A 23778-nucleotide genomic window follows, 5' to 3' on the forward strand; every position below is an offset into this window, starting at 1 on the left:
CTTGGCCATGGCCCTGACCATCACAGCCCCTTGCATCAACAGGTAGATACCCACTGTGCAAGTCAGGCATCCGCCCCCACCAGAGCACCTCTGTTCCTAGCTGCATACTAGGCTCCATGAGGCCAGGGAGGGGCTGGTCAGGAAGTTCTGGCTGACTGCTGTAGGTGTTTGTGGTCCTTGGTCCAGGCAAAGTCCTTTTTGTTAATCATTGTCTATGTGGCAGGGACAGGCTTGCCCAGAATCCACTCACAGGCATCCTGGAGGGTGGGAGAAGTGTCCATGGTAGGTGTCCAATGTGATTTGAGCCTGGGCACACCTCAGAAAACACATCCCAGTTCAGTTCAGTGGTTCCAGGGGCTGGGGGTCTGGAGAGCCTCAGGCCCGCCTTGGACCATCATCTCCTGGGTCCCGTCCAGCCCTAACATTCCAAGTCCACAATGCAATCAGCACCTTGGATGACATCTTACTTTAAAACAGTAGCTGAGGAATCTCCTAGACAGTTCTTTTTGAGTCCTTTGATATGGAAAAGAGCTACTCGCACTGCACTGGGCCCAGGGAAACGGGGGCAGGAAGCCAGGGAGGGGTCTTGGGGTGGGGGGTTGCTTAGAGCAAAGCCAACCCAATGAGACTCTTAGTCCAGATATTAAAGAAGTAGCAATGAGCAGGGAGCTGGGGCCTGGGGGTGGGCATCCTTAGTCTCAAGGGCATCTCCAAACCCACCTTCAGGGGGCACCCAGCGCAGAGGGGATGCTCTGTGCACAGGTCTACGTCATCCTGTGACACGACGGGAGTGCTGGATGCGTAATGGCTGGGCAGTCTGCTCAGTTGGACCCTCGGGCCCACAAAAAAGCAATAAGGTATTTACACGGGTGCTGCTGAAGCAACAAAAGCAAAAACTCTCCTTCCCAGGCCTGAGGCAGGAAGACGGACGGGTGGTCAGACAGCTAGGGGGCTGGCAGGCTGGGCTGGGGCTGCAGGTGTCTGCAGAACAGTCTGTTGGTCTGTGGAGACCCAGTCACATCGGGAGAAGCTCATCAACTGACTCTTAGAAATGGACGGGTGTCTAGAAGTCCAACAGTCCTACCACAGAAGCCCAGAGTCCCTGGCAGGAAAAGGGGGAGGGAGTTTCAGGCGAGTGGGGGGTTGCTGGGGGACGGTCTCATTGGGCCCCTCTGGCTGTGTTCGGAGGGGGCTGGGAGGCTATGGCCTTCAGTGATATGTGTCATAAGTGCTTGGCGCCTGCCTGGCTCCTGGGGTCAGTGACGGTCGTAGGCCGTGGCAGCTGCGGGCGGGGCGGCTCCTCGGGCAGCGGCGCTGTAATAGTACGGGGAGCCTGGAAGAGACAGAAGAGGCCACGGAAGTTGGAGGGAGACCCTGTGCCCCCAGCTCCGTACCGGGGGTCCCCTTTCCACCAGTGTCCCCTGCCTCTGTCCCTTCCTCCCCCTCCCCCAGTCCAGGCCACTGTCCTCTCTCACCAAGATCTCAGTCCCTGATCAGGGCCGCTGCCTGGTCATAGGTTTCAGGGCCTCCTCACCACCTAGAGCTGGGGTGGGCAGATGGGGCCCAATCCACCCACCCCCCCCCCACCCCCCCTCCCGCCCCCACGCTGCTGCCTGTTTCAGTAATTAACGTTTGACTGGGACCCAACCTTGCCCATTCCTTTCTGTATCGTCTGTGACTGCTTTCATGCTGCTACTGCAGAGCTGAGTGCTACAATAGCGACCACACGGCCTGCAAAGCCTAAAATATGTACTATCAGGCCCTTTACAGAAAAAGTTTGCCAGTTTCTGAGCAAGAGGATGAAAAGTCATCACTTCGTAGTCTGGCCCGTGGAAGCTTTGTGACCTAGCCCTGCCGACCTCCGGATTTCCCTCTAGGACCACCACCCCTCCGGCTCACTCCCAGGCACCCCGCTCCTGCAAGATCACACTCTGCAGCCATCTCAAATATACCAGAGGGCTAATGGCAGCTACCACAGGCTGAGCACTTCCTGCCCCACCCTGCCATATCCTTTACACACGCTGTCTGATTTAATCCTACGGGCCAGGTAGAGCTAGCCCATTTTATCCAACTCGCATGCCTCCGCGCCTTTTCCACGCTCTGCCTCCTGCCTGGAACACGTTGGCTGCACCTTCACCCCCTTTCCTGTCTGCTGAATAGTGCCGCCTCCTTCAAGTCCGAGAGCCCCTGTCTCCTCCTCTGGGCTGCCCCCTGTCCTAAGCCCACACCGTGCTGCAGGCTGGCCACGGGCTCTGATCATCTCTTTCTGTGCTTCTTCCCCCTCGCCTGCACGGAGAGCCCCACATGGGCAGGGGCTGGGTTCTGCTCTGCTCGGTGTCCGTCGCCAGCCCCCAGCCTGGAGCCCGGCACATGGCACGTGCTCGGCTAGGTTTGCTGAGAAGATGAGCAACAGCACTGAGTGAACCAACAATAGTAAAGACCCTGCCCATTCATTCATTTATTTTCCAACCCTACTGGGTGCAGCACTGGGCAATAATGAACAAACGCAGGCCAATGTTCAGAGTCAGGAGGGGGATCAGAGCTCTGGGAAAAGAGCTCTGGGAATGCAAGATTATTCTGGCAGGGTCAGGCTTCCTGGAGGAAGCAGGTTGGGTTGAACTTGGAGGACATGAAGATTTGGATAGATGAGTACGTGGGCGAAGGGCAGGGGGCAGCCCTGCTTCCTGTGACCTCCAGACAGAGCCAGTGTGGGGCCTTTTGTACCGATGCTGGGTTCGTCCCACTGTCTCGGGGCTGCTCTCTTTAACTGCATGCTTTGGATGAGGCCTGCCGGAGCCCTGCTCTGTGTTCAAACTCCTCTCCAGGGACAAAAGGGTCTGGGGGGCTCAAGGGGACGAGCAGATTCTCAGAACCACAGAAGTTAGAGACACTAGGCCGTCTCTTCCTTTTACAGGTGGGGCTGGGGGTGGTAGAACTGAGGCTCAACAGACCACTCATGTGCCCAAAGCCACAGAGCCTCTCAGGGCCAGAGCCTGGCCTGGAATTCTGGTTGTCGGGCCCTAGTTCAGGACTCTTTCTGCCATGACACAGTTCACAGCCTGTACAGCTATGTCGGAGGGCTGTGTTTATCCAAGTGGATAGCAGCTGGGGTCCTGTCAGCCATTGTAGGCCACGTGTCTGCTGGGGCAGGAATAGTAAGCTTCTTAATTCCCCAGGGGAGGTGACTCATACTTATTCTGAAATCTCACCCAAATCCAAACCAATCCTGGCAATTCTCCCAGATGCCATAACTGGGCACCAAGGCCTGAAGATTGCCAGTCAGGCTCTATCGCTCCTGGCTGAGTGAACTTGGACAAGTGGCTTCACTCCCCTGAGCCTCAGTTTTCTCATCTCTAAAAGCGGGGTCACAGTGGGGCTATACGAGGGCACCACGAGGTAAGGATGTGAAGGTGCTCTGGAAATGGACACTTTTCTAAGCCCTTTATATGCTTTCACTCTTTTAATTTCCACAACAATTCTATCAGGTAGGCACTAGTATTGCCCCCATTTAGCAGATGAGGAAACTGATGCACAGAGAGAATAAGTAGCTTGCCCAGGGTCATGCTGCTAGGAGGTAATCAAGAGGGCAGGATTAGCATGTGCCACCGCCCCTCCAAACTCAGCCCCATTTAGTGGGTATAATTCTCCCTCCCCAGCCCCCAGGAAGGCAGTAATGGCTCAAGCAGCAGTGACGATGGGGGAGCAGGCAGTGCCTTGCTGTGCTGTTCCAGAAGGTATGGACACCAGTGCCATGCTGAAGTATTCCCAGAGATGGATTTTTCTGCTGCCTTCTGTCACCTCCCTGGCCAGAGCCCTGACTCAGACGCCTGGCAGCCTCCTCTGCTCTCTCTCCTGAGGGAGGGGGCCAGTCACCCACAGAGTATCTGCAGTGCCAGCCCTGCGTCCTGCCTTCAGGGCCCAGGTGAGAGGTGTGTGTGTGTGTGTGTGTGGAAAACCACAGGGGCTGTCCCCGCAAATGAGGGACGGGAAATCCTGGCTCGGGCCTCAGAGTTTCCCAGGGGCCAGCTCTCATCCTGGGCTCCGACTCGCTTCCCTCTCAAAGCCTAATCTCTCGGCCAGGCTGTCCAGTGACCTCAGTGCGAGGGCCCCATGGCAAAAATCAAAAACGCTTGCATTTACCGTGAGAAATGAAAACATCACCTCACAAAGCTCTCTGTCTTCCTGGTGCCCATTAGACCTCCATCTAGAATAAACTTGTCCTTTCTTCTGTCATTTTTCCTCTCTAATTCACATTATCATCAATTTACTCCTTGACACAGTCATTCCGGGCTCCTACTCGCTCTCTAATCCCTTTACAGTGGCCACAGGCGCTCCGGTTCTAATCCTAATTGACCGCGGCAGCCTTTCTTCCTGCCACCAGCCTGCCGCCCCGCCTGCCCGGGGCCCCAGTGGGATGCTGGATCCCGGCCGCCCTGGCTGGGCCGGGCGTGGGCAGACCGCAGGCAGCTCCTGGGGAGGAGGCTCAGCGGGAAGGGAGGCTCTCCTGCAGCTTCATTAGGTGGCATTGCCCATCCAGGTGTGGGCAGGGTGTGTGAGGGTCCCACCTGTTTCCACAGCTCCCACTGATCTAGCAGAGCACAGAGGCACCTCAGAGCAGGTTTCCCCGCTGGCACCCTCCCCAAGTAGCAGAAATACTCTACTTCTCCAGCCCAGTGGGATTCTTTCAGCTAAAGCCCTGAAGACACTGGGGGAAGGGCAGGCTGGTAGATGGGAGAGGGCCTGGAACTTATTTGCAAGACTATGGCAGAGCAAGCCTGGCATCTCACTCATCTTCAGGAAAGTGGGATCACCGCATTCCGGGCCTCAAGAGAGCATCGGGTTCAGCTCCCGCTTGAACGAAGCTGCCAGTGGCCACTATCCTCATTTTACACCTGAGGCAACTGAGGCCCAGCTTGGTTGATGACCTGACCTTGATTCCCCAGGTTACAGACTTGGGCACAGCAGGGGCCATTTCTCATGTTTGTAACAGTCCAACATTGTTTAAACTTTTCTTGCGTTTGCAGAGTTTTCTGTCGTATGAGGCCTGCCTCTTTGAGTTAGAAGTCAGAACTCATTCTCCCAGTTGCCTTTGCTGCTAGGGCACAGGGGCGTCACCTGGGCCCTGCCAATTGGAATCTCTTGAGTTTGACCTCAGTTGGGAGGGGAGCAGCTTGAGGAAGTGGGCTGACAGCCTCTACCTGCTGGAGGTGGGTACAGAGGCAGGGCAGAGCTCTCAAGCACCCCAGCTGAAGCAGTAGCACAGAGCGGGCTGCTTGTGGGTACCAACAGTGGAGGTGTGTATGCTAGAGCAGCCCTGGTGTTGTTCCTGGCTGTGTGTCCCATGCCTGTCTCTTTGGTCCTCCTGGAGATTCTGGGAGCCCCCAATATTCCTTAATAAATTCACTTTCTGCTTAAACCAGCCAGAGTGGAATCTGTTGTTTGCAACTGAAAGCCTGACAGATAAATACAATAACCTGGCTTTCAAAAACAGATCGGCACTGTTCTCATGGCATACAAGGTCTGAGTATTTGGGACTCCCAGGCTTGTTAGTATGGAGAGATGAGCCTCTTTTCCTGGCTGTAGTACTGTTCAGACTGAATTGGTCAGGAAGAGTAAGAGTACCACATCACACACTGATTATGAATACAGGCTCTAGAGTCAGGGTGATGGGAGTTTGAGTTCTCATTCTGCTCCCTGCATGCTGTGTGACCTCAAGTAAGTTAATTAACCTTTCTGAGCCTCACTCTCTTCATCTGTAAAGATAATATTGATACCTTGTGCCCCCTAGGACTGTTGATAGGATAAAATGAGGTAACCCCCACGAAGGGTTTTGCCCAGTGCCTGCACAATTAGCAAGTGCTCATTTAGATGAACAGAGTTTTGATTCTTTTTCCTCTTCTCCACACTGGTTCTGGCCCCCCTCAAGTCACTGAGCACATCCCAGCCCAGATACACTTGTCTGAGGCTCTCTCACCCCCAGCCTGTGAGCTCCCTGGGACATTGTCCACAACTTTTCCACACCAGACACATTGTCCACACGTATAATTGGGGATATGAACTGGATTTCACTCCAGCTTGAGCAGCAAAGGCCTCGGATGTGGTCTAGTCCTCTCCTCCCCTTGACATCCCCTTGGGGTCCTAGCTGCCCGCACAATCAGGTGCAGACTTCTCAGTGTGGCATTCAAGGTCCCCCACCTGTGGCCCTACCTCCTACTCCATCCCTTTGCTATGCTTGCCTGAGCAGCTCCTTTCTCACTTCTCTGATTCTTGAACTCCCAGGCAAATAAGCCTATAAGATACCTCATAAACATTAGAAAAAGCAGCCATACTCCTGTGCCAGGGCTTGGGGCTTTGTACCATGCATGGGCTCGATTTCAGCCCCCACTTGTCCCCTTGGGCAGTACACGGCCATATGTGGAGGCCCTAGGTCAACATGGCCTCATTGGGGTCATATCCCCATCACAAGGAACCCCTCCTGCAGCCTGGCCCAGGCCTCCTTTGTGCCACATCCCCTGTGGGTCTCACAGCAGCACTGGGACCAGGGCTCTGTATGAGGCCGATTTGCAGGGAGCGGCTCCCAGGCTCAGGCCTCCTGACCCATCCCTCCACCCCAACCCCTGCCGAAAGACTCTGGTTCAGGGTCAGCGTTTGCCTCCTGACACTGACAACTGGGCCAACTCAGAACCCAGGGCCTCTCAGGGGGGTTGTTTAAGGAAAAGCATTAAGTAAGCGGAGACCTTACTTCATACCTAGAAGTAATTTTTACCAAAACCAAAAAAGAAGTCTGAGCAATCAGTCCACAGATTCAGCCCCTCCAGGAGGCCACAGATGGCAAGAACCCAGTCTGCTATAAAACGAAATATTCAGGCACAGTGCCTGGAGTGACAGTTGGCATTGTTCCTTATTTCACCTGAAGTTTTGCATGCTACACCAAAATGCTTTGGGTGGCCCAAGGCTCAAACGCATGGAAGGATTGCAGCCAGGAAGGGATGGTGTCTACGTCATTGTCTGTCCTAATCACCAAAGCAGGTTGGGGAAGGGGCCAAGGCTGTGACTTCGTGGCCTCCTTCGCAGACCCATGCCTAGCAACTTGAGTTTGAAGACACGAGGTTCTTGCTTTTTTGATAAAGTCTATGTTTCTCAGTCCTGAAATAATTCAGGATCCAGGGAATTAACAGGTTCTTAATTAAGCAGGCCTTGTTAAGCTGTACAGATAAACCTGGATGGTCTCAGAGGCCCTTCCATGCCTGACCTTAGTGGAAATTCCTCAGCTGACTGCTGGGGAAAGATCGGTGTTGCTGCCTGCAGGCTGATTCACTGGCTCTGCCCCCAGGGTGTGTGACATCTGCGAGCCCTGAGCCCCTGCTTCATGCTCCAGAATCTTCAGCTCCAGCTGGCACTCACCAGCTGGTATCATGTAAGTTCATTGCAACAAAACAAAGGGCTCTCCTTGGCCTTTTGAGGGCTGAGTTAGCCCTGCTTGGTCTTTGGGGTGGCCCAAATATCTTTGATGATGTACACAGATCAGGCTGGCCCCAGCCATGGACCATCTGCAGTCTGAGGCCTGGGCAGAGTCTGGGCACCAGCTGAGCTCAGAACGGCATGACTTGGCAAGCCTTCAGCCACAGGGCAACCCATTTCTAATGGAGCTGGCTCTAGTGGTGTCCATGGCAGACATCACTAATCAATATCCATGCCTCAGAGTCCTTACCAAGACAGATAGCCACTACCAATCAATCCAAGTTGGTCTCCTGGCTGCTCTTATTTAGAGATTTCTCACCAAAATATTCAATGATTCTTAAGAAATATGTTACTCTTGGGCAGGCACTTTTCCTACCTTTCTCTTTCTCCCTCAGTGGCCTTTTTAAATCTGTTCCCCTTCTGTGCCATTTTCCCTTATCCACTAAAACATCTGGGGGAGGGCTGAGGGCACAAGCAGGGCTGGAGTGGTGTTTACTGTCCTGAAGCCCCATCACAACTCCCACGTTGCAAGCATCTGGGGAGAGCTACCCACCCCACCTCAGTGACCGGACCTGAGGATATTGAGGGACCCTGGCCCAACGGGGCAGCTGATGGCCCAGGGGCCCCACAGGGCCTCCGCCAGTACTCACCGAGCAGCCCCGGGTTGGGGAACCTCCAGGAGTCGTTGTACGAGGGATATTGAGGGTGGCTGTAGGGGCTCCCGGAAAACTCACTCCCTGCATGTGGTGGGTGGGGAGAGAAACAGGAACCAAATGTCAAGTCAGGTTCGGAAAATGCCAATGGCATTTGTCTCTTTCATAAACTGTGGGTACTTTGTGTAACCAATAAAGGCAAGTCCGGTCCACCCCCTTATCAAGTGGACAGCTGTCATTGGCATTGTCTACATTTTCCCCTATAACCTTTTTCTTATTAGTGGGATTGAATACCAACCTCTCACATGAGTACCATTGGATTACCATGTGCCAGGTGTTCCCTGGGGTTATTGGCCCATTTTATAGATGGGAAGACTGATGCCCAGGGTCTCTCACAAAACAGCCTGGATTCACCCAACCCAAGTCCAAAGGCCCAACTGCTTGGTTCTCAGCAGTAGCCTAAAAAGCCACTCAACAGCCAGCTACCTATACAACTGCTGAGAACCAAGCAGTCTGGGACTTGGGACTTGGTTCTCAGCACTGACAGAGGCCACTCCAGAACCCCAGTGTGGATGCAGTGCCATTTCCCATGTGTTTCCTGAGTGGCTCTGGACTGGGAAGCCAAAGATGACCCCAACTCTAGTCTAGACCTCTGTGCTGTGAATCCAGAGGTGACTGCTCCCCAGGCCTCAGTCCAGTGGGGAAGATGAGACATAAACTCAGGCCCCCGGCACTTTGCTGAGATGAAGGGACAAGCTGAAGGGCTGGGGGAGCACAGAAGAGGGACTGGGTGGGGTCTTCTGGGCATGGGGAAAGGACCAAGAGCTGCAAGCTGCGCCAGGTGGAGAGAGCAGTGGGTGGGGTGTGGGCGGGCAGAGTGGTAATTGAGGATGGTTCACTCTTGCCCAGCTGTTCGTGGAGCCATGATACTTGCATCTGGCACTTCCTTGTGCCCTCACTTCCAGCCACAGGAGAGCCTCTTTACCACTAGCCAGTGTCAGGAGAGGAGCTCAAAATCCCTGCCCTCAAACCTTGCTGCCCTGGCTCTGTAGCAGGACAGGCCCCTCCTGTCTCCTCCCTGTGGCTGGAGCTCCTGGGGTGTGGGTGCCCCAGTGTGGCAGCAGTTGTGTAGGTAGCTGGCTGTTGAGTGGCTTTTTAGGCTACTGGTTACAGAGCATGTGGGCCCCACCCTGGCAGTGGTGACAGGAGTCACACAGCCCCATGAGACCACCCTTGGCACCATCCATGCTTCCATGGATTCTTGTTAGGGATGCCAAAGGGCCCAAGGGCAGGAGCCTCTAGAAGGACAGCCAGCCAGAAGTCAGGACGTGGAGCACTGCTCTTTCTCTGGGGCCTCGGCCCAAATGTAGGGGCCCCAGGGCTCCACCAGGTGCAGCAGGAACAATAAAGCAGGCCCGAGGGCCAGCCGCTCCCACCCACCCCCGGGCCCAGCTAGCCTCCTCCCCACTTCCACAGGCGACTGCAGGCAGGTCATGCGCACACGTGCGCGCACACACACACACACACACACACACGTGTGCTCGCACGCACACATGCGCTCCTCCTCTGGCCTCTCTGGGGGCCACTCCCAGCCTGACAGGCTGAGCCTTCCAATTCTCTGTTTTTTATGCCTCAGTGGTCAGGGTGTCAGGTTCCAGCGTGCAAGGGAGAGCATGGTGACAGTGCTGGGCCGCAGCAGCCCAGCCTCTGCATTTCCATCAGCGCCACGGCACCTCCTCCTCCTCCTCCTCCTGGGGGGTCGGGTGGGGGAGCAGAGCCACAAGCCGCCTGGAGAAGGGGGACAGCCACCCTCTCCCCAGGGCTCTGGGCACCCACGGAGCTGCCCCATCAGAGGCGCTTCCTGACAGCTCTGCGCCTGGCCCGGGGCATCGGACTACACCAGCAAAGGCCGTCTCTGCATTTCCATCTAGCAGCATCGCGCCTGTCTGCTAGGCCCAGCTCCAAGGCCACCTCTTCCAGGAAGCCTCCTTGATCTCCAGCCCCCAAAAGTGCAAGTCTCGGGCCTGTTCAGCTGGAGTTAATTAATTAATTGTATCCTTGTTATCCATCCCACACCTTCCCCCCAACTCTGTCCCCAAATTGGCAAAGGGCCATAAACAGCTCCAACTCCTCGAGAGGATGTACCTGTCAGTGTTGCCCACCATCCTCGACCCCGTCCCCACCTGCCTGGCCTTCTAGAATCCCACTCAGGTACCTCTTCCTCTGGGAAGCCCCTCTCCTGCCCCTCCTGGGGCGCACCCTGTCTCCCGCTGTGCCCCACAGCGCCAGGTTCGCCCTGACCTGCACGGGAGTCTCCTGTGACATGGGAGTGTCTGTCTGCAGGTCAGCGTCTGATTCCTCTCAGCACCCACGTGCCACCCACCCCCAGTGTAATACCCGTCCACAGCAGACAGTCGGTGCTCCATGAACCGCTGGTAGCTCGCTGCCTCTACCTGTAACATGATGCTCTTGTCCACGTGGCTCTCTCCCTCACCTCCTTCCAGGCTTTGCTCCAGTGTCACTTCCGAACCATCGCATTTCCAATGGAAACTCCTTCCCCTTTCCCTGCTTAACTTTTCTCCATAGAACCGATCACAATCTAACATATCTAACTTATTGTGCTTATCTTTCTTGTTAATTCTGCTTCCTCCACGAGGATGTAAGCTCCATGGGGGCAGGGAGTTCATGCCTCTATCTCAATGTCTAGCAGTCCCTGAAAACTATTTGTTAAATGAATGAAAGAATGGGAACTCCTCCCATTCTTTCATAGATGACAGCTCTCACTACTTCCATTATTAGTACCGATAGCCAGGGGTGTATTGTGCACCTGCTGTGTGCCAGGATTCAAACCGGTTTATCCGATCCATTGCCCAGGTTCCATCCACCACGCCATCCTTCTCCTGGTGGAAGAAATGAACCCCCAGGGACCCACCCTGCCTGGTGTGTTTAGAGCACTGGCATGGCGGTACCTTTGGTGGGGCCCCTGTCCTGTGAGATGCCCTGTGAGAGTGTGCCCTCTGGGTAAGGGGAGCTTGACGGTCTCTGGGGCATGAGGCTGACCTCAGGTCTGGTCCAGCCACATGCTGGGGACTCCGGGATGGTGTCATTATCTGAAGTGCCACACAGGCAGCTGGCTGGGTTTAGGGAGTCCTCACCCATGAGATGTGGGGAGACCAGGTCGTCAATTGCCAAGAAAGCTGCCTGTCTATGGACCCGGACTAGCTCGGCCACAAAGATGGCTGGGAAGCAGCAGACCACCCAGATTCAAACCCGCATGCTGCCACTGAACCCTTCAGAGCAAGGGCTCTGGAGCCAGACTGCCTGGGTCCAAATCCTGTGTCTGCCTCTTCCTAGCTCTGTGACCATCAGCAGGTTACTCAACCTCTCTACGCCTGTTTCCTCCTCAGTAGAGTCAGGACAATTAATAGATCCCACTGCACGTGGTCACTGTAAAGACTGAATGAATGATACACAGTGTCTGGCACGCAGTGACTGCTCAGCAAATGTCAGCCACAATGACAATGACCTGACTTCGGTCACCAAGGCCTCCTTGGCATCTAGAATCTCATTTAACCCTCCCAACAGTCCTGTGACGCTCATGAGATGGATGCAACCGTCCGCATTTTATATGTGAGGAAGTGGGGGCTCAGGAAGGTGTGGGGGACTTGCCCAGGCCAGGAGGCAACCCCAAGTCCAGCTTCCTGTCTCCCAGCCCAGGGCCCTCTGCCCATGTGACACTGTGACACTGCCTTCCCACCCTGGGCCTCTGTCTTCCATTTGTCTAAAGGTCCTTCCTATCTGCTGAGCCTGAATTTCACTTCTCAGGGGCCACAGTGCTCCCAGCAGGGAGGGAGGCCTCTCCTTGAGGCTCTGTGGGTCCCACCTGATGATGAGTTTCTTTGGGTCTGGAGGCTCCAATCTCCTGCTGCGTCTCCCCTGCTTGAATTCGCCACCATCATGACACCTGAGGCGCATTCACCTTCTTTCCTTCAAATCTTAGGACCGCAGCTTAGAAAAGAGAGTCTGGTCCAGCCAAGAGAAGGTCCGGGGAAAGCACTGGGGATGCCTTCTGGGTGGAGGGGAGCATGTGAGCCAGGATGGGTAGGAGCTTGATATGCAGAGGCAGACAGGGCATTCCGGGCACAAGCAAAGGTATGGGGTGGGATGGACAGAGTGTGACCCCCGCACACCCAGGTCTTCATGAGGCCCCAGCAGAGGCAAGCCATGGAGCAGAGTGGGGCGGAGCAGAAACGTTACGCATTTCTCCCATCAGGGCTGGGACCCGGGCAGCCTTCAGACTCAGGAGGACCAGGACCTGGAGGACGGGCTGCAGGAGGTGAGCCCGTGGTCAGGGAGACCAGCTGGGAGGCTGCGGTCACAATCCAAGCCAGAGGGAACGGGAGCCCGAGGGACAACACAGCTGCAACATCCACAGGCACGAAGCAATGCTCCTCCAGCGCAGGAATGAGATTCTCAGGCATCACATGAAAGCCCCACTTCTGGCTCATTGTTGGGGCACCCAGAGGTGAGGCCAGATGGCCCAAGACAGAGCTTGCACAATAGACGCTTCTCTTACGATTGCCCAGCACCAAGGACACCACGGGACCCTTGCCGCATTCCACTAACTGATCCATGCTTTGAGCATCTCTCAAAAATGCCAACCCTTTAAACTGGGAAACCTTTTCTTTATGCATTAAAAGAAAAGCTTCTGTGAGGCCTGACTGTGGTGCCAGCTCATGGCCAGCAGCTCATGCCCAGCAGGCAGTGTACCTTCTCCTGTGCCAAGGAGACTGCGGAAGCTGGGGAGTGAGGGAAGACTGAATCGGTCCCTAAAAGGAATTTTAGAGTGTTATTTATTTTTATCGCTGAGTTCTTGGATATACAAAAGGAGGCCCAGAGCTGGGTTCAGGGGTGGGGATGGTGACGGCTCACGTGCGGTGCGCGGAGGACTGAACGACCTGAACTGAGGGAAGTTCTGCTATCAAGAAGGAGAAAGCGGGAGACAAAAGGAGACGTCCGTGCCCCATGGGGTGGGGGGAGTGAAGAACATTCAAGAAGTGGGCATCTAATTGCCATTTTACGTCACCCACATTGGGACGTAAAGCCTGCTACACACTCAAATGCCGGTACGACTGGGCTGGTGTTTTCTCCCCACGTGGAAATCGAAGGAAGCAGCTGCGTGCCACGTTTGGGCAGCCAGTGGGGTTGAGGTGAAAGACTGTGGTCCAAGAACAGTGTGGATCACAGGGCCCAAGAATTCCGTGATGTCAGGAAGCCTGAGTCACAGGGGTGGGCGTGCGAAAGTTAACCGTCCCCCCTCCAACACCCCGTCTGAGCGCAGTTAGGAAGCAGCCAGAGGGCGTGGCACTCCATCTCATGATAACCCCATCCAAGATTTTAGAGCAGAGAACTCAGGGGCTCGGGGCCGAGGGACTTGGCTTCTCACTAGGTATCCAAGGGACTAGCAATCACTCCCCTCATACCTACCCAACTCCAACCAACTCACTCCTTCCCAGAATTAATGGGAAGTAAGATAGGCCCGTTCCCCCCACCACAAACTTATCTTACATTACACCTCGCCAACCTCTGCTGGGACTCATAGTCCCAGATTATTTGGACTGGACAAACTTGAGAGATGAGTTCCTTCAACCTCCCCTCCCCCAAGCCACACACCAGGCAGGGCCAAGGCAGGACCAGAACACCGGCCTACTCCCAAGTCCCCGGGCTTCCACCATCCCAAGGAAGACATCACTGGGCTGGGCCAGCGGGGGAGAGAAAGTCCTCCCCTCACCACCCTCCCCACCTCTGGTATGTCTGAGAATTTTCAAACACACAGCAAAGTTGAAAGAATTTTACAGTGAACACTTGTGTACCCACTACTTAATTCCACCATCAATATTTTCTTATATTTGCTTATCATCTATCTCTCCCTCCAGCCTTTCATTCATCTTATCTTTTATGTATTTCCAAGTAAATTGGAAACATCAATACATTTTCCCCTAAGTATTTCAGCATGCGTATCATTAACTGAAGTTCATTATTTGTTTAAAAGTTTTTTCTTTTGACATAAAGTGTACGCATAATGAAATGCACAGATCTTAAATGTACTATTGCTACGTTTTGACAAATGTATACACCTGTGTAGCCCAAACCTCTATGAAGATATAGAACATTATCTTCACCCCAGAGAAGGAAAGTTCTCTTCTGCTGGAGAAGGGGGTCTTTTGACCATGAGAACCCAGTTATCTGGGGATCTGACCAAGTCATTCCCCCATGAACACGGGGCTCTAAGATTAGCGCTGATATCGTTCCTTCTGTTAACGAGAAGAGGGCAGTGAGTACTTTCATCTGCATTGTCTGTTAGAGCAGGGGACAGTTAAGTCCTTTGTGCTTGGCCAACATATCAAGCACATTAAGGAAGTTATCAAGCGTGATGTCTTGGAGGGTATAACCCCGAACATCGAGGACTGGGTAACTGTGACTAAAACAAAACAAGGTGGGCTGACTAAATCTGTTGATGCCCGCTACACTGTCTTTTATCTCCTCATTAAGCAGCATCCGGAGGCTCACTGGGCATGGACTAACATTCCAGCCTTTTCTCCAGCCGCCCTCCATACGGAGCGCCGCCTAGCTTTGATCGCTCAGCGGAAGAAGGATCTGCAGCCAGGGCCCTGTGGCCCTCGTAGCAAGGTACCTGTTATTCTTAACAGGACCACTCACAAATACAGCGAGGTTGTGGACTGGCTAGTCGAAAACGGAATAACTTATGAGAGACAATGGCTGCTGGAAGACAAAGAATCCTTTCGCAGCTTTCAAGCAAGCTCAACAGGGCAGCACTGGAGAACGCGCGAGCCGAAATGCTCCTGACGAAGTCGGCCGAAGACTACCTGCTAGGCAAGCTTCCAGTCGGGGACACCACCAAGAACAAGGTGTTCCAACGTTTCCAGGTGAATCGGTACGACCCCGTCTTGGCAGCGAACATCCTAGTTCGCTGGGCCTGGTGGGAGTTCAACAAGTGCAACGCCATCTGGTTCTACAGACCTGCGACCACCAGCAAGACAAGCATCGTGGAGGCTATTGCCCGTGCTATGCCATTTCATGGCTGTGGAAACTGGACTAATGAGAACTTTCCTTTCAATGACTGGGTAGATAAGATGGTGATTTGGTGGGAGGAAGGAAAGATGACTAGTAAAATTGTAGAGTCTGCTAAAGCCATTTTGGGTGGGTTGGCTGTGCGGGGTTGATCAAAAATGTAAAGGTTCTGTGCAAATTGAACCAACGCCTGTACTTATTACCAGTAATACATATAAGTGTGCTGTGGTTGATGGGAACAGCACTACCTTGGAACATAAGGAACCTTTGGAGGAAAGAATGTTCCTTTTTAGGTTCACAGTAAAACTCAGGCATGATTTTGGGAAAATAAGTAAATGGGAGATAAGAGAATTTTTCCAGTGGGGCCATGACAATGCTATACCAGTTGAACCAGTGTTGGAGGTTCCTACAGGTGCTAACAAACCCCGCTTACCTGAGACCGCTATGACTAGACCAGTTGTAGTTTCGGTAGAGAGGGGATTTCCATTGCCTTGGTGAGCAGCTCCTGAAAGTTCCCCACGTCAGCTGGAAAGTGCCGATGTTCCCCCAGCTCCTCCCTCGCCCCCTGCCGCATCTGCTGAATCAGCAGCTGACACAGGGATATAAGGGCCCACCAGGAGGCAAGGGAAAACACACCAGAGGAGTCTCTTGACCTGTTCACAGTGTGCGCTCTTGACACCACTGGTCTGGCTGAAATAAAGGCGAGGTGCCCAGAGGGCAAGTTTAGCCGTCATAGAGCTGTCCTGTTGTGCGAGGAACATAAGGGGTTGGCGAAGCCAGTGGCTTTGGATCAATCTAATAAGCATACGCAGGAATATCACACGTGCGTGGCTCATCACAGTTTTGACTGTTATGAATGTTATCCTTTCGACCCCACTGAGTTTGATTTGCCTGGTGATGGTGACTCGGAACAATAAATGAGTAAAACATAGATATGGCTGGCTTTCTAGGTACTTCTGAAGAGTGGTACAAGCGGGCAGCGGCTACTTGGTGCAACTCAAAACCTGGACGCGCTGTCCCTGAACCAAACCAACAGCAGCCGCGGCTTCCAGCTTTGTCTGGATCTGGAGTACAACCTAAACACTCTGCAATGGGTCTTGTCCTCCCTGGCTATAAGTACCTTGGCCCTTTTAATGGCCTTGCTAAGGGCCCTCAGGTCAACAAGGCGGACGCAGCCATGTGAGTCCATGACCTACGACAAAATAATCGAGGAGGGAAAGAACCCTTATCTCACTTTTAATTCAGCAGACCAAGAGCTGATAGACTCTTTCCAAGGAGATACCTCCTTTGGTGGAAACCTTGCCCGAGGTGTCTTCCAGGCCAAGAAGCACCTGCTGACACACATGGGCCTCACAGACACACACCCCCTCCCCCCCACAGCTGCTAAATGTCCCAAGGTCGCAGACACCAGCCCTGGAGAGCCCAGTCTCCCCGTGGGAGGAAGAGGAGGAGAATGTACCCCTTTGGTCCCCCGCGGATCCTCTGGAGGGGCTACCACGAGAAGCACAGGAGGCAGTAATGCGGAGGTAGCTACACGAGACACAGAAGTTTCAGATGCAGGCAGCGGCAACAGCAGCATTGGAGAGTCCTCAGGAAATTGGCATGTGATTCTCAATGGCAAGGGAATCTTGTCACCACTCGTTCCACCAGAACTTGGGTGCTCCCCTCCTATGACAACAATCTCTACAAGCAGATTAAAGGCGATGCCTCTGACATGTCCTACTTGGGTTACAGCACCCCTGGGCCTACCTCGACTTCAACAGATTCCAGTGCCACTGGAGTCCCCGAGACTGTCAGCGGCTCATCAACAACTACTGGGGCATCCGACCAAAGGCTTGTAGAATCAAAATTTTCAACATACAAGTTAAGGAGGTCATGGAGGCAGCAGGCACAAAGACAATTGCCAATAACCTAACATCAACCATCCAGATTTTTGCAGATGACACATACCAGCTGCCATATGTGATTGGAAATGCCACTGAGGGGTGCTTGCCCGCTTTTCCCGGTGATGTTTTTATGTTGCCTCAGTACTGGTACTGCACTGTGCATATGAAGAGCAGAGGGAACACATCCCCTACTCCACGCTCAGCTTTTTATTGCCTAGAATACTTTTCCAGGCAGATGCTTCGCACCGGCAATAATTTCAGTTTTCAATATGCCTTTGAAGACCTCCCTTTTCACTCTTGCTTTGCGCATAATCAAAGAGTGACTCATCTCTCCAACCCCCTTGTCGACCAGTACCTATATGGGTTCTACCAAACTTCAGAAGATGGCACAATTCAAATCACAAAAATTAACAAGAGTAACTATGGGCAAAAATACACCAACTATGAGCCGGGCCCGTGGCAATGCATGCAGGGGTTCTCAACCAATAAAGAAAACAACCAACCTAACATGTCTGCAGAGGACCAAGCAGTGGAGAATTGGTTGGCAAATGCAAAGAGCTTTTGAAGGCCCAGACCAAATGGCAGGAGCAATTGGAACGACAATGCAGGGAAGGTGGTGTGGATAACAGCTTGATAATGCAGACCACCAACAAAGCACCTACCCCACATTTCAGCAAAGAAGATGAGACTGAAACAACAAATATCTATGCAGCTACTTCTGGCAGAAAAATTCCATCGAGTCAAAACACCCCCAGCAATAAACCACAAAAGGAAGTGCCCTTATATATGGGTGTACAGCCTGGTCAGGTATGTATGGATAAAGACACCTATCTCCAGGGCCCTATTTGGGCGAAAATTCCTGACACTGATGGCAATTTTCAGCCTCATCCTAACATGGGAGGCTTTGGGTGCAAACATTCACCTCCGATGATTCTGCAGAAAAATACTCCAGTCCTTGCAGAACCTCCTGCGACCTTCACTGAAACGCCTATTAAGTCTTTATTAGTCAGTATTCCACTGGTCAGGTAACAGTGGAAATTGATTGGGAGCGAAAATAAGAATCCAGCAAACGCTGGAATCCAGAGATCCAATTCACAAATAATTACACCCCAACTGATTGGGCAGAGTTTTCTCCTAATGAAAAGGGAGAATACAATTATTTTCCTCGCTTTATTGGGTCAAGATACCTTATTAAGAACCTGTAACCCTGATCCCTCTATAAACCGTGTAATTCCTGAACCAAATATAAGTGTGTGTGTATTATTTTCGTCTTTTGATGTTTCACTCTTATCTGGTTCATTCATTCATGGTCACGGCGGTGGCGAGGGAAGGGGTGGGGCGCGGAATGGTGGCTGGTACAACCGGAAATCAAGATTGCATCAGACGGAAGTGATGCAACTGGCAGCACATCACTGGACCGGAAACACGTCATCAGAAGGCAACTGGGCGGGGCTAGGGTTAGGGTTAACCTCCCCAATGGGATGTGCCAGGGCCGCCCGATCTCTGAAAGGCCGCTGAGTGGCAAATGGAAAGCCCTTCCAAAGCTACTAAACAGAATCAAGCTGAGGAATAGATGTTCTCTCCTCAAAGGCCCAAAAGAAAGCAGAGGCTTAAGAAATTTAGGATAAATGGTGAATTTTCCCAAAACAGCACCATCTTTCAAACATAGAAGAGCTGGCTGTAGAAAAACAGTAACTATTGTAAAAAACAATAGCTAGGTAACTAGAAAGGAGTGATTGAAATTAAAAGTTTAAAGGGGGCCACAAGAAAAGGCACTGAATGCAGCTGTCCTGGAGATTCCAGGGCCAGGAAAATCGTCAGAACCAGAGATGTTTTCAGTTTCCCCTTTGCTAAAAGCTCAGGGATGGCAAGAAAGTCAAAAATTCTCACTCTCACTAAAATTCTCAGAAGTGACAGGTAAAGGGCTCAGTGTAGCTCTTAATTAACCCAAAACGACACCTGCCAGATGATGGGGATTTGCAGAGCGCGCTGGGGGCCGACCCCATCTGCAGATGGTGGGCTCCCACCTCTGCTCAAGACCTTGGCCAGCTGTAATTAACATACAGAAAGTCTTTCAAAGTGACTTCGCAGCCAAGTTCTATTTCTGAAGGATTCAAACTGGGCTTTGAGAGAAAATCTCTGCAGAGGAAGAGGAGGAAGAAGGAATGATTTGAAAAGGACCATGAGACTTCTGCAGTCCTTCCCTGTGGTTTTGTAGAACTGCATGATGTGCCGTGGCTCAAGAGTCAGCGGGTACTTGGGCATATACAACACTGTCTATGGCCAGAGTGATCCTGACCAGAGCACCCAACACAGGCACAGCCAGCCTTTCAAATATATTACATATTATTTATATAATCACATTATATAATATACCACATACGTTATTATAATATACACGTATATATACACTGGATATATACATACACATATATGTGTGTACATACAATATATATAACACACATATCCACAGATATCCATATGCACATGCACACACATGCAGGATTCTGGGGCTCCGTCAAGACTCTCTGAGTGACCTTGATCAAGTCTTTTCTTCTCACCAAGACTCAGTTTTCTCATCTGTAAAGGCGGTGTGTACGGGAGAGATTGAAATAACTGACCTCAAAGGGCTTTCATGGCTCAGATCCCCCTTTCCTATCTTCCCTGCACCCACCCCCAATCTGGCCCCCTTGAAGGCCAAGGTTTCTCAACTGTCTTCTCTCCAGAGCAAGACCTTCCTGGGCTCCCAACGGAGAAAGGAAAACCCAAGCAAACTCGGTAAAGGTCAGCCCTGTCAGCCCGGACAGCCCAGCACACAGAGCATCGATCTGTTCCTGGGAAAAACCTCTTCTCCCACCAGCTAGGCCAGCCATGAAGCCCTTCAGAAAAACAGAGAGAGGAGAAAAACCAAGGGAGAGGGTGAGAGTGAGGGGGAGAATGCAGAATGTCTCATTTCTGCTTCTCTGGAGCGCCGTGGACTTTGCAGTTAGGTGGTGGTGCTGGCAGGGGCACAGCGAGACGGAGCTGAAGACCGGGGTTGAGTCGTGGCTCTTCCACCATGAGGCAGTGGAGTGACCATTCTGAGCCTTGACTTGGTCCCCAGTAGAGAGGAGGCTGCTGTGCCCTCAGCCCACTTCCTGTTGTCTGCAACAACAAAGCCCCTAATGCAGGGCCCCTTCAGGGAACTTAGGGGAAACAAGGACACAGTCACATTACAGCGCCTCCAACACAGACCACAGGACGTGCACAGACCCCACCTGCTGGCCACCCATCAGAGGCAAGATTGGGGCCCCTGAGCCACACGGGGCCAACAGAAACATATTGCTGGTCTGCTCAGTGTTGTTTGGGTTTTTTTTGTTTGTTTATTCCCCACACTGTGCATTTCTTCCCTGGCTGCCTAGTGTTTTAAAGGGGAAAGTGTGTCATCAGCTACAGAACAAGCAATATACAATTGTCTAGTTCCCGATGCTGATTTCCCCTCTTTCTGTGATGTGCCTGGCCCCTGTAGGTATTTCAGTGTGAGACCCATGGCTATGCTATGACTCACATTGAGCACTTCTGGTTCAATTTTAGTCTGTTCTCTTGGTGTGGTATTATTCCAAAATTCTGTCTCAGTGCTCTCATTTAAGCAAACAATGCACAAGACAACGTAATGTCTCTCACTAGGGTGCAAGACAACACCTGATTTGTGAGTATGTGTGCGGAACTGGGGAGTTCCTGGTTTCTAGCGTGCCCTTACCTGGGAGTGCCCACAGGCAACACATGTGTGAAGACCAAGCCTGCAAGGTAATGCCCAGAAGCCTCATAGTGGCATTCAAGGCCCTGCAGGGTCTGTCCCAATGAGCTTCCCAGCCATACCTTCCACTGCCCCATTGCTCTTCATCTGAAATGCCACCTTCCTCTCCCTCCTCATGTCCAATCCCTCACCTTGTCAAAACCCAGCTCAAATACCACCCCCTCCAGGAAGCCTTTCTGGATTGATCGTCCTCACTTTTCCGTGAGCCCCCAACCCTGGGTCGATCCCTGGCTATGGCCCAGAGCACTTCCTGCCCAGACTCAGGCTGGTTGTGACCCTATCTTGCTTCCCCTGTTGGTAAGTCTGTGGCTCCTCCTTGAGGGCAGGAGCCAGGACTGATCATGTGTGACTGACAGATCCCAGTGGCCCCGGCTGCCCCCCAGTGCCTGGCTCCACCCATAGTACAAATGCTGGCTGAGTGAGCACTGCGTGTGTCCAACAGCTGTTCCTTGAGCCAGGTGCTTTCAACGTCAGACAGAAACAGATCGTGAAATTATGCTACAGAGCATTAGTGAAACACTGGTCCTTGCTCTTTGATAGAGGCATGAAGCATGAGACAGAAAGACAGACAAAGGCAACAAAACACACAGAAAAGAGAGGTGGGCTATATCTGCTGCAGGGGCCAGGGTGCAGGTCCCGCAGGTGGAAAGGGACACTGGATGGGTGCCATTCTGAAGGGCCAGGACCCCCATCAGGCCTCTCTGGGCCTCCTGGCCACATAATGACAGCACCAAGGTTGGCTCACTCCAAAAGAACAAAGAAGTTTAAAAAAACGAAAGAGCAAAAACCACTGATAGTTACAGCTCAGAAACCAGGACCAGACTGCATTCCAAGGGGCCGAAGCTGGGTTGGAAAACTGGGCAGGTTTTTTTCCTGAGAACTCATTTGGCCTTCAGAAGATGCTGGGTCTGGAAACCTGAAGACTTTCTCTGAGTGACCAGGAGGTGGCCAAAAGCCCCCATTCCAAGCCTAAACTGCCAGACTCCAGGTTCTACAGGATTCTGTGGGAATAACACTGAATTGCATTCCCGAGAAAATCCAGCTCACACATTTGTGATGGATGTCTAATAAATTCACAAGAATTCTGTTTATCCATTCAGTTCAGCATTCACAGTAGCTCTATTCAGAGCTCTCTGCTAGGTCCCCCTTCCCCCCACTGGGGATGGTGCACAGGCCCCGTATTCAGGGCACACCCTGCATCTAAGAGACTTCCTTAGACCCAGAACTAGGCATTTAGGCACCAGCAAATGGTGAGGAGGACTTAGAAGCAGAGCAGAAGTTATCATTTATTCTGGCTGGGGTATCCAGGAAGGCTTCTTGTAAGAAGTGACTGTGATCTGGGCTTTGAAGGACCTTGAAGCACCATCATTTAGTGGGTTACTGAAATCTGTTCCTATGCACCTCCCACCAGCCCCGGCTGCATTCTGAAGATCAAAGTGCACTGCCACTGTCCCCATGGAAGGGAGCCTGGGGGCGAGGAGGCAGTTCCGCAGGACACAATGTGTCCTGGTGTGGAATGGGCCACAGAGGCCTGACTCTTATCTCTTTCAGCTCCATCGAGGCAACTGCCGATGAGGCACATTGACCGATAAACCCTGAAACCCTTGGACAGCTCTGAACCACATCATGACTTTTGTAAATTATGGTAAAAAGGTGGGCACTGATATTCTGCACAGGTAGTGAGAGCAGCCGTGGCTGCCACTCTGTGTTGATAACTGAGGCGATGGGGAAGCCCATGGGCTTGGAGCCAGTCAGTCTCTGTCAAAACCCCTCGGCCACTCAGCTGAGTGGCCTTGGAGGAGTCACTTTACTTCTCTGAACCTGAGGTCATTTGCAATGTGGCATTGCAGCATTCACAGGACTAAACTGTATCAACGCCTTTCAAAGTCTTCTGTGAATCAAAAAGTGTTCTACACACGTGAGGGGCTATTTGATGCTTAACCCAGGCCTTGGCACATAACACACGCTCTGTGTGACAGTTGAAAAAATGGATGCACTGGGACTTGTTTTTAATGGAAATTATATTTCCAGATGATTTTCTCATATTTCAACAAGTGCTCCAAATTCTTGATTGTAGGGGAAGCCTTGAACTAGGAGTCAGGGTCCCAATCTTGTTCTGCCTCTACCACTGTGCGACCTTGGATATATGTCTTGGACGTTCACTTAGCCTCAGTTTTCCCAAGTGAACCATGGCAGGTGGGAAGTAGACAAGATTGGTTTCCAATCTCTCTGCACTACGGAACACTTTTTCTCCCGGACTCCTGCTCAATCGCCCTTCTGCTTGCTTAAATGATGAGTCCAACCCCATGCCCTTTGAAAGTGTTCTTTGAAATCTTTTTGTGGGCAAATAGACAATTTCCACCAGGCCGCCTATAAAGCTGAACAAGCCCCCAGCCCCAGTTACCAGCTCCCAGACTCAAAAAATGGCCCCAGCCCCCTGCAACTCAGAGGCCCTCTCACCTCCCAGCACATTCCCGGAGCCTCCTGGGATGCCTTCTCTCAGCTCACGTCAGCCCAAAGCTGAGTTACTTTCCCGTGGCCGAGACCTTGGCCTGTCCCTCAGAGCAGCCAGGGGTCCTCCTCTGAAGAATCGCCTCCCCCCTGGCTGGGCCTGGCTCGGCACGGAGGCCTGAGCGTCCTGCCGCTGACTAATGAGAGGGAGGTGACGGTGTCATACCTTGCTGGGAAGTCGCAGTGCTAGTGCCGACCCGCGCCGCCTGCCATCAAATTTTAATGTTGCTGCTGACAGATTTACGGAATGCCTCACCAAGTGTTTGCGAGGAGACCAGCCAAGATTTACCTCCACAATTACTACCACGATGTGCAGGCTTTGCTGTGTGCCGGGAACTTGCAGCAGAGCGGCCCGGAGCCACAGTGCACCCCGAGGATC

The 23778-nt window shown here is 52.6% G+C and overlaps 1 protein-coding gene across 1 annotated transcript in view; it reads right to left on the reverse strand.

Moving 5' to 3' along the window:
- Window positions 1-291: 291 nt before the first annotated feature.
- PAX5 (paired box 5) overlaps window positions 292-23778 on the reverse strand; it is a 185388-nt gene continuing 161901 nt past the window's right edge. Inside the window, exons 9-10 of the mRNA XM_082402370.1 lie at window positions 8112-8198; window positions 292-1333 (exon numbers count right to left, since the gene is read on the reverse strand). Of these exons, the coding sequence (XP_082258496.1) occupies window positions 1257-1333; window positions 8112-8198 (164 nt within the window). The 3' untranslated portion in view covers window positions 292-1256. The remainder of the gene's footprint in view (window positions 1334-8111; window positions 8199-23778) is intronic.

Source organism: Balaenoptera borealis (genome assembly GCF_965194805.1).
Source record: "Balaenoptera borealis genome assembly, chromosome: 8".
Lineage (NCBI taxonomy): Eukaryota > Metazoa > Chordata > Mammalia > Artiodactyla > Balaenopteridae > Balaenoptera > Balaenoptera borealis.